This window comes from Podarcis bocagei (genome assembly GCF_964188305.1).
Source record: "Podarcis bocagei genome assembly, chromosome: 3".
NCBI lineage: Eukaryota > Metazoa > Chordata > Lepidosauria > Squamata > Lacertidae > Podarcis > Podarcis bocagei.
In genome coordinates, this window is record NC_138127.1 from 8,385,570 (window position 1) to 8,402,914 (window position 17,345).

Sequence of the window (17,345 nt, forward strand, 5' to 3'; positions counted from 1 at the left end):
TATTAATAGGTACGTTGTACACCTGCCCTTGGTAGGTGGTGGCAGTCGGTTTTCTTCTTTTAATTTTGTTTGCCAATTTGCCTTGAAATAAATCTCCATGTCTGAAGCTTACCTACTGCTTTGATGCTTTTTATGCTTCTAGCTAGAACATGTGGTTCCAACCTCCGTGGACCAAGTGGTATCATCACATCGCCCAATTATCCCGTTCAGTATGAGGACAATGCACATTGTGTGTGGGTTATAACAACACTTGATCCAGGAAAGGTATGCTTCCTCACTTTGTAGGATTTCAAATGATTACATAGAGTTAATTGAGGCTTGCTTGCTTTTTAAAAAAGAACATTTTTTCTTTTCTTTTTTTAAAAAAGAGCATGCTCTAATTTATTGTCCGCTAGTTTTTACTTTGATAAACTACAGCAGTGTAAGTGGCATTTGAACAGTATTGACTGCAAATTGTGTGGGTTTGCTATCAAATCCAATATTATAATAAAAAATACAGAGGGGGGAAATATCTTTATTCATTGTTTTGTTCATTATTTCTGTCTCTTGTGAGGCATGGTAATAATGGAAATTAAAGTTAGTATTTTGTATTTTCCATTCCAGTACTTTTTGGTCCTAATATCAAAATGTATAATAAACTTGAATAATTGGTTTCAACACCCCAAAGTCTAACTGGTTTGCATGCAATAGCAGACATTTTGGTTCATTAACATGGCTAAAATAATTTAATAATCAGTATTTTTTTATTTTTACTGAGTCTGTAGGAAGCAATTTGTTTAAAGATCATGGTTTTATGATAAATAAGATGGAAGGATCTGAATCCATAAGGGCCGACTATAAATAACTGAAATAAATAAATAATATGTGTGTTAAACTCGCGTGTGTGACACAACATAAGAGAAGAATTTCTGCAAGATCAAAGTTCTAAAGAGACAAAGGTGATATAATTTCAATAATTCATAAAATTAGTGTAAGGTTTCTACTGTAACTAAATGTGTTTTAAATAATAATTTTCATTTCAAATTGGATCATTCATCAAGTGTGTTGCCAATCAAGGGAGTAGCAAAGTTGTGACAAGGTGGGGAATATAATGTCATGCTCATATGTTTGCTGCTCCTGTAGAAATATTTAGAATATCAGCACTTGTCCTCAGTAAATGTTTTTCATTTTGCTTTATTTCTCAAATCTCCTGTGGTGTCACAGAGATAGGTTTTGGAATGTATGCCTGTCAATTCAAGAAGTTCTCACATGTGGGAAGTAAGGACTAGAAGTGTGGTTTCAAAACTCGTTTCCCCTATAGATCACTTGACAAATTCTGATTAAAAGGCGAAAGTTTTATATGATCTGAAGAGAAGCCAGAGTATGACTTGACAAATTATGAGAATCTCAGTGTAATGAATGTTTGTTTTGTTTTTTTTCTGCATAACTCACATTTTAATAACTGTAGCAATGCCTCTTGGATGTTCCTTTTCTTGTGAGCAAAGTTCTGTGAAGTTGGGTATAACATTTGCCATATGAAGGCTCAGGTCAAATTCAGAATTCATCCGCCTTCTGTATTTGGATGTATGGTGGTTATCCTTTCCGCAGACCACACAAATGGACTTTGTGAATCACCAGTATTTTCAGTAGATCACAGTTTGAGAACCCTTTACTATGCAAAAAAAAAGAAAAAGAAAAAGGATTGAAACCAGTGGAGATGTATCTGTATATATATTTTTTGCAGAGCATGCAAGTCTACCATGTTTGGCAGGCAAGGAATTTGCCGCTCTCCATGTGACTCTAAAATGAAGATCACTTTGCAGGGAGCATATTCTTGTCCCAATGTTCGAAAAACTGTGATGGGAGGAAGAGTCAGCACCTCTGTGTAAGGCACCACTATCCTCTTGTTCCCTAGTCAGTCTTCTCTGGTGCTGTGCCCCCTCCCACTGGTCAGTGTGGCCTTTGCCTAGTAGTTGCAGGACTGAGTAGGTTTTTTTTAGGGGTTCCCTGATTGGTAGACCCCTCTTTTTTCACCTATTCCATGCTGTGCATCTTAGGCTGTAATTTGGCTTATTGACTTTGGCCGTGGCTGGCAAGACATGTGTACAGGAAATCACAGGTGTGCTGGGGGGCACCTGTAAGGTGAGGGATGGTTCCAACCCATGTCAATGCTGACTGGCTAGAGGTGCATTACAAGTAGTTGCAGGACTGAGTAGGTTTTTTTTAGGGGTTCCCTGATTGGTAGACCCCTCTTTTTTCACCTATTCCATGCTGTGCATCTTAGGCTGTAATTTGGCTTATTGACTTTGGCCGTGGCTGGCAAGACATGTGTACAGGAAATCACAGGTGTGCTGGGGGGCACCTGTAAGGTGAGGGATGGTTCCAACCCATGTCAATGCTGACTGGCTAGAGGTGCATTACAACTTGGACACCCCTTCAGGCTGTTGGACATACTTCAATGAATGCCAACTGATCGGGTGGGGCTGCCCCCTTGGCTCCTCTTCAGGATCAGGCAATGGAGGAGTAAGCTCAGTCAACTGGCTGCCAGGTAGATCTGTACTTTCACAGCCATTTGGCAGTTTGTTAGTTGGCTTAATTGGCACTGCCTACACTATTAAGCAGCTCTTTCTCTGCCTCTTGCAGATTTGTTATTAATCATGCTATGACCCTTTAAGCCCATTCTGGTTGTTACACATGTTTACTGCAGTAGGGAAATGGCAATCCGTTTATCGCTGCATTGTATGGCTTTTAGCATTACCTTTGTCTCTTGCAATACATTTCCCCATCTCAGTTTTACCCATATCCTGGTTAATTCCTCTGTTTGTTTTGCAAGCTTCCGTCATTCATCTTTCCCAGCGCTCTACTTTCTTAGTAAAATGGGAAATCTGCTGTACTTTGTTGAGATGAGAAACCTATTTCAAAAATAGTCCCTAGCGTGCTGCAAGTGTATCAGGTTGAAAAGGGGAACAAAAAATCTAATAAAAATTGGCAGTTTCATAACATGAAAGACAACTTGATTCACTTCTGAATGAGGTTAGAGGACTATTATCTTTTCATTGTCCTTGAAGTACCATTCCTGTATATTTGGTAGAAGGTTTGCTGGATCAGGCACTGTGAGCCTGGGCCATCAGGGCATGGGGTGTGCAAAGGAAAAAAGAATGACAAGACCAATAGCATGGGATCAAATGGCCACAACTTTATTGATTACAGATGTCAGTAGGATTTGGCATAGGCATTGGATGTGTATCCTGAATCACCCAACCTGTCTGCTGGGTGATTATTCCTTTATGGTTGATCCTAGGTTTTAGGATTGCCGTATGATGCAAATCAGGGATGCAGGTGGTGCTGTGGGTTAAACCACAGAGCCTAGGACTTGCCAATCAGAAGGTTGGCGGTTCGAATCCTCGTGACAGGGTGAGCTCCCGTTGCTCGGTCCCTGCTCCTGCCAACCTAGCAGTTTGAAAGCACGTCAAAGTGCAAGTAGATAAATAGGTACCACTCCGGCGGGAAGGTAAACGGCGTTTCCGTGCGCTGCTCTGGTTCACCAGAAGTGGCTTAGTCATGCTAGCCACATGACCCAGAAGCTGTATGCCGGCTCCCTTGGCCAATAAAGTGAGATGAGCGCCGTAACCCCAGAGTCGGCCACAACTGGACCTAACTGTCAGGGGTCCCTTTACCTTTATGATGCAAATCAATTCTAGGTAATCCCTCCAGGACACCATATTGGGAAGTTTTATGGCCCAAAATAACTTCCCATAAAATGCCCGTCTGGGCATTGGACAGAATACATCCCCCTGGACCCCTTTAACAAGGGATCCTGAAAAACTGACCAATGTACTAGAGGTACTACTCTGAGCCACCCCCTTTTTCAGACTTAGAGTCCAACCCAGTGCTCTTTTCTGCCAATAAGTTGTGACAATTGCTATGAGGTTGGCAAAACCTCCTGAATAGGCCCAATTTGTCTGCAGATAAAACTCCTTCCTGGCCTCAAATACAGTGACAAAATACTTCCATAGCAAGGTCTATCACACGTCTCACCCATTTCCATTCAAAATGGCAAAACTTTTTGGTGGGAGGGACAAACATTCAATGTGTTAACTACACTGCTGAGTGTGAGTGGATACTTTACACACAGATTCAAAGCATATTTCCAAGACTATGCTTGCCTTCAGGGTGATAGAAAACTGTGTCCTGCCTGCCACCATTTCTCAATCTAAAGCAATATTCAGCATCTAATTCTGGGGCATTAGAGATATTGTTTCAATTTTTCATATAATTTTGCAGAGACCCTACTGTCTTTATTAAATCCAATAAAACTATGTGGTTCAAGTGTAAAAATGAAGGAACATGAAATCTGAACACCCCCCCCCAAAGATAACGCCCTCTTGAAGAAAATAAATTCCTCAAAGGTCATGGGGGGAACTATGTTTACATAATTTTCAAAAAAGCATTTAGTAAAATTACCTTGCATTACAAGATTGGGAGAAAGGAATGAATATTCAGAAACCTGGCATCAATTGGGCTTTATCCTGAATGGCCATCTTGTGTTCTTACTCATATACAAATCAGCAGAGCCAACTAGGATTTCTCTTCTATGCTTCATTAAGCATCTGCTACCTTTTCCAAAGGCATTATCTTTTTCCGTTTAACTGTAACGAGCTTTTCAAGTTTGTTCTCTACCTGTTTAGAAGTACGGTATTTCCTTTTAATGCTCTGCTTATTTTGAAGGCTTGCTACCTTACCTTGGGGCCTACTAATGTATCACAACCCTACTGAGCTGTTTCTTGAGAGTTCTGCTGCTCACAAATAGTTTCTTTGCAATGGTGTTTATTTCCTGATGGCTTCATCTAGGCCATGCTGCAGGTGTTTTAATTTGTAGCTGATTCCTAAGATAGTTTAGCCTTCACTCCTTTGTGTTTTGTTTCTCGCTTTTTAATATTTGCCATCTTTGGATAATTTCCAGAAGCCCAACTTCATTTGTCGCTACTCTTTTTTTTTTGCTCAGTATTTGTGCTATACTTCCAGTTTGCTTCAAACACATTCTTCTGTCCCCTACTGTTTTGGTTCCCTCTTCCTACTCCAACTGAAGGAGTCCTGCTGCTTTCACTATTCCATGCAAACTTTACTAACCACTGGGACTCTACTTTTCAGTCCATAGGAGGGCCAGGTGTGGTGTCATTTCTGGCAGTGATTCTGAGTGTAGCACATTACTCTCCTGACTGGTTAGAGACTATAGGATTGTTGCAGCTGCTGTGGGATAGAGTCATTCTTGGCTTAATGATCTGTTAAATAAAGGTGTGCCCTATTTGCAGCGTTGCCTGAAATCTTTGCCTGCTGTAGCATAAACCATGTATGCCAAGCAAATTCTGGGGCTTCTAACAAAAATTTATGTGTTACTCCTGCAAATAGAAAACAGTTCACTTGCTGTTCCTATAAAGCAAAATAAGGCCTGCAAGCCACATTCTGTCACACATCAACACCTCAAGAAGTCTCAGACTGAGGGCCCTGGTTCACTTCCCGAAACTGGTATGTAGAGCACAACCCATATTTGTCACTGCACAACAGGTCTGACTGGAAGAGATTGGAAATTTGTTTTACCATCCTTGTTTTAGCAACAGTTAGTGCTGCTTCACACACCAAACTGGAGGTTTAAGTATGTTGTTTGAATGGATTTATGAAGTTCTACATGTGACAATTGTGGAAAAACGAAACAGGGAATAATAGTGGATTGCAAGCTCAGTCATATGATAACATTGTAAATATGGGCTGAGCTATTAGCGGCTTAGCGGCTTAGAAAAAGGGGGGAGCGGAAAAAAATCGGAACACTTGCAAGACGTTTTCGTCTTGCAAAGCAAGCCCATAGGGAAAATCGTCTTGCGAAGCAGCTCAAAAACGGAAAACCCTTTCGTCTAGCGGGTTTTCCGTCTTGCGAGGCATTCGTCTTGCGGGGCACCACTGTATATGCTGTATATGCAGCAAGTTACACTTTAGTCAGATCAGCAGATGTCTTATTCACAGGTTTCATTCTAGTTCCTAGTCAGGAATGGTTTTCTTATGATAGTTTGGTAACATGTGAATTGGTTTTTGGAAAGCCACTTAAGCATCTTCATTAGAAGAGTGTAATAATACAGACAAGTGCTGTGTGTGTGTGTGTGTGTGTGTGTGTGTGTGTGTGTGCAGACATAGTCCAATGAAGTAATCGATGGAATACTGTCAGTAGGCCTGAAAGATACACAAACAGCAAACACACAAATATGTATATGGAAAATTTAAAGATATGAGGCCTCTCACCATGAATTTCTTGCTTAACCCATTTCTGTGAATTGTTAATCAGCTGGTTTTTTTAGCTATCAATACTTTAACACAGGCTTCCTCAACCTCGGCCCTCTAAATGTTTTTGTCCTACAACTCCCATGATCCCTAGCTAGCAGGACCAGTGGTCAGGGATGCTGGGAACTGTAGTTCCAAAACATCTGGAGGGCTGAGGTTGAGGAAGTCTGCTTTAACAAATGGGGTGTGTCCAAAAGATTTTGGCTAGGGAGTTGCATGTCCCAATTTTCCAAAGTCAACTTTATGTTTGTTTTTTAATGTATTTTCAGGTTGTTGACTTATTTTAAGCCACACTGAGACATCCCTTTGGGTCAGAAAGACAGAATAAATTTAAAAATAAATACAGTTATTGTCAGAGCTGCTTCAAGATCCTAGCTCACAGAGGATCACGCTAGCCAGCGGTCATTAAGTAAAAGTCTTTATTGAATTACAGTTTCCATTCTCACGCTGCTGTCTGCAACTCTACGTCTACTAGCTAGATCGGCGAGGCTCCGTCTGAGTCTCCGCCCCGTGCGCACCAACTTAATATCCTAGCCTTGCTCCACCTTTTCCTCCTGACTGTCCTCCTCTGGGTCCCTCTACCCCCCGGGGCTTCTTCCTTCCGGGATTCTTCTGACGCTGACCCGGACCCTTCTGCCTCCTTGCGCCGGGCTTTAGGACCCGGTTCCCTTTCGGGGCTGCTCACTGCGCCGCCTTCCTCTGCATTTGAACTTGGCGCGCGCGCCCAACCTTCCACTTTCCTCTTAACCGTTTCCTCGCTCCCCGATGGAGGTGTGGCCACTCCTGACTCCTGCCCTCCCTCCTGTGGTGAGCTGCCAGCGCTTCCCTCCTGGCTCCTTTCCTCTTCCCTGCTTCCTGGCGGTGACGCTGGTCCCGATTTCCAGCTGCTCCCCCCTGAGTCTCCTCTGGCTCTATCTTCCTGGGGTGCCTCCCTAGACTCCCCCCTTGCCCTGGCCACTGGTGCTCCTTTCTGTGAATCCTCTGATTCACTGGAAAGACTGGGAGATCTCGGGTCGTCGTCATCACTCATCCTTTCCTCTGTCTCCTCTCCTTCGCTCTCTGTTTCCTCCCTTGCCCGTGCCTCTGCACCTAAACCCCTGACATCCATCCCCCCCTCGAAGCCCCCCAGTCCCCCCTCCCCTCCTTCCGGTGCTGGAGCTGGGGGCTGCTGTTGCAAAGGGACGAACGTCGGATATCGGTCGCTTCCCGTGGCAGGCCTCCAGCGGAACTCTTCCAGGTCTTCCTCTCTGCTCTCGTTGACGACAGTCACCTCCTCTTCCATCTCTGTGCCGCCGTGCTCGAAACCAGGGTCGTCCCCGAAAATGTCCATGTCCGTCTCTCCCGCACTTCCTCCAGGCGGCGTTGCTCGGCCGGAACAGTCCAGCCACTTCCTGCGGAACTGCTCCTCCGGCCTATCGTCCCACCAATACGAGGGTTCTGAGACCGATCCCGAGGGTGACCCCTCCGGGGAACGGACGTCTCGTGTTGGTTCCTCGTCCGAGTCGAACCCCCTGAACGTGCTGTCCGAAAGCGTGGGCGTGAAAAGCCAGTCGTCGAAAAAGTCTGCTGGCATAGGTCTATGTGGGAAGAGGGCACTGGGGCCCAGCCAGACGTGTTAGTGACGCAGTCCCCAGAAATTTTACAGCCAGTGAACCCCCTCCCGCCCAAACCAGTAGTGAGGCTCACAGCATCTCTCCAGCTGCCCAATGGAATCACCATGGACGTGCCAATCACCATCGACTCCGGCAGCAACGCGGACTTTATAGGGCAGGAATTTGTCGACAGGCACGCTGTGCAGTTGCTGCCGGCCACACTGCCCCTGCAGGTTGTCACGGTGGATGGCAGGGAGCTGCTAGGGGGGCAAGTGGTGAAGCAGACGCCACCAATGGTGATGCGACTTGGGAATCACAGGGAAGTCATCAGCTTCAACGTCACTCAACTGTCTGACACGCCCATTGTATTGGGTATGAGTTGGCTGGACAAGCACAGCCCAACGATGGCTTGGTTCCAGAGGCAGCTGGTCTTCGGCTCTTCCTTTTGTGCTGAACACTGCATCGTACCCAGGCAGGAAGGAGAGGAAGAGGAGTCACAGCTGCTGCTAGGCACGCTGCAAGCGATTCCCCACAAGTACGCAGAATTTCTGGAAGTTTTCTGCGAGAAGGAGACGGAGCCTACTGTCAGAGCTGCTTCAAGATCCTAGCTCACAGAGGATCACGCTAGCCAGCGGTCATTAAGTAAAAGTCTTTATTGAATTACAGTTTCCATTCTCACGCTGCTGTCTGCAACTCTACGTCTACTAGCTAGATCGGCGAGGCTCCGTCTGAGTCTCCGCCCCGTGCGCACCAACTTAATATCCTAGCCTTGCTCCACCTTTTCCTCCTGACTGTCCTCCTCTGGGTCCCTCTACCCCCCGGGGCTTCTTCCTTCCGGGATTCTTCTGACGCTGACCCGGACCCTTCTGCCTCCTTGCGCCGGGCTTTAGGACCCGGTTCCCTTTCGGGGCTGCTCACTGCGCCGCCTTCCTCTGCATTTGAACTTGGCGCGCGCGCCCAACCTTCCACTTTCCTCTTAACCGTTTCCTCGCTCCCCGATGGAGGTGTGGCCACTCCTGACTCCTGCCCTCCCTCCTGTGGTGAGCTGCCAGCGCTTCCCTCCTGGCTCCTTTCCTCTTCCCTGCTTCCTGGCGGTGACGCTGGTCCCGATTTCCAGCTGCTCCCCCCTGAGTCTCCTCTGGCTCTATCTTCCTGGGGTGCCTCCCTAGACTCCCCCCTTGCCCTGGCCACTGGTGCTCCTTTCTGTGAATCCTCTGATTCACTGGAAAGACTGGGAGATCTCGGGTCGTCGTCATCACTCATCCTTTCCTCTGTCTCCTCCCCTTCGCTCTCTGTTTCCTCCCTTGCCCGTGCCTCTGCACCTAAACCCCTGACATCCATAAACAAGTGGATCTAATAATAATAATAATAAATTTTATTTATATCCCGCCCTCTTCAGCCGAAGCTGGGCTCAGGGTGGCTAACAACAATAAAACAGTACAACAGTACAACACAACACTCTAAAATCATTTGTTATAAAATTAATTCAAAACAAACCACTAGAATAGCATACAGGGCTGGTGGGAAGCTGACGATATCCTGCCCTTCCTCCTGGCACCACAGCCCCTCCAAACGTCTAAGGGTTGAGCACCCTGTTGAATGGAGCGAGCTGTTCTGCAGAGGACTGAGAGGGAAGGGGAATGCCCCCAAATCAAGTAGAGGCAACTACTGTGAGCTCCCTTCCATACACCTTAAAGGAGCTCATGAGGACTGACTATGCATATTGGGCCTGGAATGTTGGCTAACTGTTCCTGGGTTGGCAGTAAATAGGATGGGGGAACATGGAGTGGGCAGAGGCAGAGAATAAGGAGGGGTTGTTTGCTGGCAACCTGAACAGGAGCGCTCCACGCTGCAGGTACCACTTGGGCTGAATGCTGACAATCCCAGCAATCTCAGAATGCACATTATATGTAGCATAAACAAGTGTATACTGACAACCGTATTTATACACCTGTGACAATTTTTGGCAGCATATCTGAATTTTCTGACATACACAGAATTCACTTGGGATTATCTGAATTCACCAAATTTCAGCATCCACTGTAGCATAGCTAGCAGTGGAACTTGGTAGTATAACTTTCTTTTTTAAAAAAGGAAAAAAAGAATATCCCCCCTCTTCTTAAATAAGTTTCTTATAAATTATATCAGTACCAACATTTTAAAAAGAGTTTGTGATATCAGATGAATCTGTGTGCATTTGCACTGAAAATGTTTCATTCTGTGAAGCAGCTTTTCGCCTCTGGTATCAGAAGTACCTTGGAGATATATTTTATTCTAGGTATTTGTCTTGCACATAGCAAAAACAGAAGAAAATGTGTGCCAAGTCATATTCTCTGTGTCTATATTAATGTAAGGATTTCCATAACTCATGCATATTCACCTCTGACTATGGGCAAAGATTTGTTTTCAGTCAGTTTAAATTAGTTGGGATAATCGGTTTCAGTTTTTCTTCAGGATACTGTCTGCACTCTGATAAACAGCACTCTGATTATGTTAATCTTTCCTAGTGTTTATTTTAGGTCATATGATAATGCAACAATCAAGGGGAATTTGTGTACATTTAGTTCTTAATAATATTAGTGATGATAGCAATATTGTGTATTGATTGTGGAGAGCTGTCAGGCTTCAAATAAAAACAAAACATTGTTAGCCTCAATAATATTGAACAGAAAGGGGGGAAAAGTATCAAAATAGATCAAAGACAATTATTTTTTTAAAACCCTGATAGTAAAATAACTCATAACTCATTAAGGGGTCACAAAATTTTGGTTATGCTTTCTGCCTTTGGTGGCAAGGGGGCAATTTTGCCTCGCTCCTAAGAATAGGGCAATTAATATGTGGCACTGCAGACATTGTTGGGTCCAGCTCTCATCAGCTTCAGCCAATATGGCCAATGGTCAGTGCTCATTCCTAGCACATGGAGGCAAGTAGGGCGCATGGGCCATTCGGTAGAGCATGAGTTCTCTTGAATCCTTTCATATATTTATGCTGACTGTGGGCAGAGTCGATTTTCAATATATAATCAGTGGAAGTCTGTTTATTTTAAAAGCAAGTCAAACCCTCCATGCCTATGACAGGTAATGACAGCCATGCTCAAGTACTGAAATGGAAAAAAAAGATGCCACCCACATACATTTATATGAAACCTAGTTTCTTTTGCATTGTTTACATGCAAGGCAAACAATTTTGTGCCTAGTAGAGAGCCTTGGGGCAGGCCATCTGTCTCTTTCTGATTCTGCCACTCGCATGCAGTCTGGAACTGCCATTTCATCGCCCGGGTTTCAGAATGTTAGCAGCCTAGCATGACATGATTTTAGACAGGCTTCATAAGAGACCAAGATGCCAGACAGTTTCACACATCGGTGCCAAGTCGAAACAGGTTAGCTGCAGATGTTAAGGATTTCTTTCTCCTTTCCTCCCTCCTGCCATCCATTTGAGGAAATTCTTACTGAAAAGTGAATTTATGTATTGGAGAATCCAGGTCCATGCATTCCATGCCCTAGAAATGGATTATTGTGCCCTGAGATGTGGGGTGGGTGGAGGGTGAAGGGGGGACTATAACTAGTGGAACAGCCTTCACCACCCTGGTACCCTCCAGATGTTTTGGATTAACACTCCCATCAGCCTGGCTGGAGTAGAATATAATAAAATATTTAAAACAAAGATAAAAAAACAACAACTTTGTACCTATTTATTCATTTTATGGCCAGTGACTCCCTGGGTTTCTTAGTATATGTTGGTTCATAGAGAACAGCTTAGACTGCTATGGGGAAGTATTATACAGACATCTGCAGCTTCCTCAGCCGTGTGTGTGTGTTATTTATTGACCTTATATCCCACTCTTCCAGTGATCTTGGGGCTGCCAGGAGACTGGCACTAAACAGGACTAATGCTTCTTGGTATACATACCAGTTCTTTTTGCAAAAGTGGCATCTAGATTTCTGAACCACATTTTAACACTGATGCCAGAGCAGTAACAGGAAGCAGAAGCAGCTGATAGAACTGACACCAGGAGTATCCAATATGGTACCCTTATATCAGGTGTCATTGGACTACAGTTTCCATCATTATATAAATGTGAGTCCCACTGCTCAGAGAGACTTAGTTCTAACATGCAAAGGATCAGACTGCAAAATAGCCATTTGTTGTTGAGAATATAAGGTTCACACTAAATTAATTGAGCTTATTTCCCATTGAAACCAAACCAGCTTAGCCTGGGTGCAAACTGTAATTGAGCAACAGCAGCACTTTTCACATGGCAATTCAGTGTACAACCTATGAAGGAAGAATGAGAATGTGTCTGTTGGTGCCGTCCTCAATCTTCCCATGTATAACTGATTTGAACCACGGAACATGCATATGGTCAAGCTGCGCCTACAAGCTCTACCCTGCAAAAATGTTGGCTACAGATTGAATAGACACTTGACCACAGGCTTTGTGCAGAATATCCCCAGTCGAAACACAGGGGATGGATCCAGCAGATAGTCTCATAACCCTCTCCATGTGTGCTGTTCGAACATAAATTGTTGGTAACAGTAACACTATTTGCATAGGAAATAAAAATAAAAATTGAAAGTATGCCTTTGAATTTGCAAGTACAGTAATGTAGTTGCTTAATTGTACTCATTGATTTATTTATTTTTACATTCATTAAAAAAATTCAACAGTATGATAAGCAAAGCACATTCTGCTTGATCTATTGATACACTTGCTCTGCAACTGTGCTCCTTTGGGTTCTTTCTAGATGCCATAAGTTCACAATCAAATTTAGTTTTGTTAGCAATAATTATTATATATAGGTTATCCTTGATTGTTTCTGTAGTCCCCCCACTGTTGATTGAAATGAGAACTGTTATTAAATTACACCTACAGACAGAAAGAGGGAAGTCTAGTCTATTAATTGTATTTGTGTAATGAATACATAGTTCTGCATGGTGCCGTTTCAGATTAATGATATGAGAGTTTGGACCAGCTTAGGCCTGAAATATCTGCTACATATTCAAAGGAAAATGGATGTGCGATGATGTCATCAGATTACTAGAGGAAAGGGCAGCATACATTTTCATAGTGCTACATGGCACTTAAAATCATAGAAGCATATAATTGTAGAGTTGGAAGGGACCTCAATGGTCATCTAGTCCAACCCCTTGCAATATTATTTGTTTTCTTTTTTCCCTCTGGGGAATATGTTAATGTATTTCACCATATGCATCATTCAATAACAGACTGATCCCAGGGCAGAGATATGCTTTGCTCTCATTTCTTCCCATGCAATGGGGGGGGGGGGGCAAGAAGTGAGATACACTGAACTCAGCTATATTAGCAAAGAAACAGTGCTTTATATGTGTTGTTTATGCATTCTAACACTGTGACACCAGATGTAGAGTTCCATTTTTGCCAACCCGATTTCTCGTACAAAGTTTGCAACGCATTTAACTGAAATGTTTCTTTGATGTGTCTAGATCCAGCCACTGTGTAGCATCGGCCTTGTTAGAATGTAGTTTTAGGATATATTACAATGTAGGCAATCTTCTCTGGTGAGGTTGTTCCAAAGCAGAGATCCACCGTTACCAAAAAGGTAATCTCCTTTATCACCCATCTCATTTGGTGAGGGTGCCCTTAGCAGAGATGCCAAAGATATTCTTTGTGTTCAGGCAGGCATATTGTAGGAGTAAGTGATCTTTCAGGCAGCATAGTGCTAAGCTCTTTGGGTCTTCATAGTTTACAACCGTACTCTAAATTGATCCTGGAAATGGACTAGGCAGAACTAACCCTTAAAAAGCACAGTGGTTAGGTTAGAATCAGATATTATTTAAGCACTGTCCTAGAGAACTTTGTTCTGTTCCTTTGAATTTCTTGTAAACAATGCACATTATTGTATGTCAAAAAATGTATACAAAATATTGGATAAGATGATCATGATTGTATTCAATTTCTCTAAGTAGCCATGCTAAGGCTCAAGTGTGGAGAGAATAGCTGTTAAGGGTTTCTTAGTGAAAACACACTCTGTGTGGGTTCACAAATGCCCTCTTTTCCCCTGCTATAAATTCAGCTATTCTGTGGTGCAGCCTAATCACTGAAAAATTAAATGGCTTCTGATGCTGAACTCTAGTGCAAATTAAGTACTGAATAATTCTGATCCTATTTTTATGTTATAATTCTCTTACCATTATGTTTTCTTAAATGGACACCCTTTCACTAGGTGTGTTCAAATCCTTGAATCAGATCAAATACATGCCTTCTATAGCACAAGTATCCTCAGTCATTTTCTCTCCTGTTATTAACTTTTACATGGAGTTTAAAACATCTCAATTTAGCTCTCGGTTCTGGAGTTGTTCTAAGGTTTTATCTCTAGAAGATGCTAAAATGCTAAGCAGAGGACTCAATTAGAATATTTTTTTGTTTCCAAATACTTATCAACATGACATCTCGTATAGTTTTAATTAGAAGAAATGATTATGCTAAACAGCATCAGGACCTATTCTGAATACAAGGCTTTAGGAAAATTTAAATATTTTTGGTTGAAATACACAGCTGTGGTAACAGTGAATAATTTTCTGTCCACTTCTATACCCTGTTCATTTCCAGTTACACTACAGTTTTACCTTTCTACTCCTCTAGTGATGCTTTGCATTTCCCATAATTTTCTTTCAGGTATCCTCAAATCTGCCACTATGCATGAAACATACAATTCACATCGCTATCCCTATTCTCTAAAGCCACTTGTTCTGCTGTGCATTAGAGAAAACTGGCAGGCAATAATGGCCAGCAGATAATTCTAAAAAGGAAGGTGGGGAGCAAAGGCGAACATTTAGAGCACAACATCCAGCTGATTCTAGTAGCACGCATGGAATAATAATAATAATAATAATAGACCATGATAATTTTTTAAAGCACAGCATTGCAAGAATTCTGCAAATTTGGCATCAATGTGGAAACAAACACCCCCCCCCCAAAAGATTTGCACCAGAAATTATTGGCAGCCCCTTATTTAATGAATTATCTTGGGTACATTGTTAAATACCATATTTCTTTAGTCTATAAGACGCCCCCATGTATAAGATGCCCCCTATTTTGGGGGACTCAGATTTAAGAAAGTGGGGGGAGATGGCCCCGTGTATAAGACGCCCCCTAATTTTTGACATTATTTTTTAGGGGGAAAACCTAGTCTTATTCACGGAAAAATACGGTAAATAAACATTTGTTTAAAAGTGGAAAGACACTTGGGAACATATTGGGTCAAGCAAGACATGCCACATCACAGCAAGAGGGCAGTCATAAGACTGAAGAGAATAAACACTGGCACTGCCACCTGGGAATAAAAGAAAAGGGAAAATATGTGCTTCGGAAGTTACCATGGTGGTTACGTCTGAAATGGTGATACAGTTTGAACAGGGAGCGATTCTGTTGGCTCAACAGCCAAGAAGTGCAAAACCCAAAATATGCTCCGTCTGGGAGGGGCAGATTAGGTGGTTTTTAGTAGGAATTCACAAAGCGTAACTTCCTCAGGTTTCCCTACTTCCAGCCACCTCTAATCAAGGAAGCTGGGAAGAAACCATAGTAAGGGCAAAAAGCAAGCATTTGGAATGATCATTTGAATGAATCCCATTTGCCTGAGGGGAAAAAAGTAAGGGAATAGGCCAGAGGAAAAGAAAACTTCCCTGAAAATAAAATAACTAGCATACCTAGGAGAAAGGATGTTACATCCCTCTGCTGTGAAGCTATTGATGTAAGGGGTCACTGAAAACTGATCACCCAGCTGAAGCCGTTCTGTCCATTTAACCACTTCATTCTGCTGTTTATATAGACCAGGTCTTAAAAGTCTCAGAAACATACTCTGTAAGTACAGCAGTGACTGAAATGAAGTTCACAGCAGCTAATGCAATGCATGAGCAACATCGCGCGGGTCAAGGAAGCCTATATAAGTCTCAAAATGAATAACTATAAGCTGTTGATAAGCACGGAGAGCAACATATTGCTGTAGGTTTTCTAACACCAGGCTGGTTTAGGTAAATGTTAGTCCTATCCAATTACGGTGTCAGAGACGCATTAAGTAGAATAATGTGTTCATTCTCAGCCAATCTGTCTCTGACAGATGTAGATAAATTGCAGTGGTGCCATTAATTAGCAATAATGACTAGGTAGTTGAGCAGATTTAATCCTGAAAAAGATTTGGTTGTAAAAACAAAGTGATATAAAACTAAAGAGCAGATCAAGTACCGTCCCATTCCACAAGACAATACTGAGCAGGGCTCATTCAAGTTTCCATTGTTTCTCGCTCTCTCAAGCCTGAACTACATTCAGATGTGGGATTTATTGCCTTAGCTTTACTACTTATAATGTGGATACTTCTGTCCCAATTTACAACATTCCCTTTGCACTACAGTGTCTGTTGCATTATGGAACTGTGGCTTTTTCATCACTATACCTCCAGGCCACTCTAAATTTTAAATGGTGGGGGGAAATGGTATACTGTTATACCATTCCAAATTTTGTAAATGCAGAACTCCTGTGATGGTCCAACTTAATGGGGTTGCTAGCAGATTTTTTTTTCTTCTGGAAACAATGAACTAGATTCCACTAGATTTCCAGAAGGGGCTTTTATGCCATGTGAATTGTTGACAATGGAATACTAGATTGATATTACTGGGTATAGAAAATTTATTTTTTTTTTTAAAGTTATGGATTATTTTTATTGAAATGTTTTTAAATACCGTTTGCATATGACCTTGAACATTTTTTAAAAAAAGATTAACAGTGTGTATGTAAAATAATTTGCTCATTAGTTAGTTCTGGTGCATTGTGAGCATACACAATTTGGCTATATATAGTGTTCATTTGACTCGTTCATTATAAAAATTTAAGCTATTACACTGCTCTATTCCATTAAGGCTTAAAATATGTATGTCATTTGTACATTAGGAAGATGAATGGAAGGAACTTAGTAATACTTTATGAGTACTCAGAAAGCACAACAAATGATATAGAGGTTGAAGCACATGTAACTGTGTTGCTAAGATTGTTATTTTGCAGCAGTAGAGATGGCCTACATAATCCAGGACCTTTCTCCCCATAGTAACCCTCTGAACAGAGAGAGGGAAACAAAAGGTTAAAAGGCGGAAGGCTACGTGAACATGCAGCCACATTTATTAAGAGGTGCAAAAAAAAAAACCAGTCTGAACATAGAAAAAGAAACTGAAGAAAGACAAAAATGATGTATAAGAGAAGGGTGAAGAAAGGATTCATGACCCAATAAGTTCAGGTAACATGTAGAGTCACTGATAGGGATGGATGGATCAATCTTTTTCCAGTCCTCTTTCCATTTTCAACATGTTCATTCATAAGTCTGTTCTGTTCTTTGCAGTATTCGTTGGTGAATATTTTATTTTAAAATAGTATCATGGAAAATGTGTGCTTAAAACACTTCTTTGCAATAAGATATTA

General features: G+C 42.4%; 1 protein-coding gene across 1 annotated transcript in view; it reads left to right on the top strand.

Annotated features, from left to right (window-relative positions):
* CSMD1 (CUB and Sushi multiple domains 1) overlaps window positions 1-17,345 on the top strand; it is a 998,673-nt gene that overhangs the window by 696,714 nt on the left and 284,614 nt on the right. Inside the window, exon 10 of the mRNA XM_081189289.1 lies at window positions 143-264. Within this exon, the coding sequence (XP_081045415.1) occupies window positions 143-264 (122 nt within the window). The remainder of the gene's footprint in view (window positions 1-142; window positions 265-17,345) is intronic.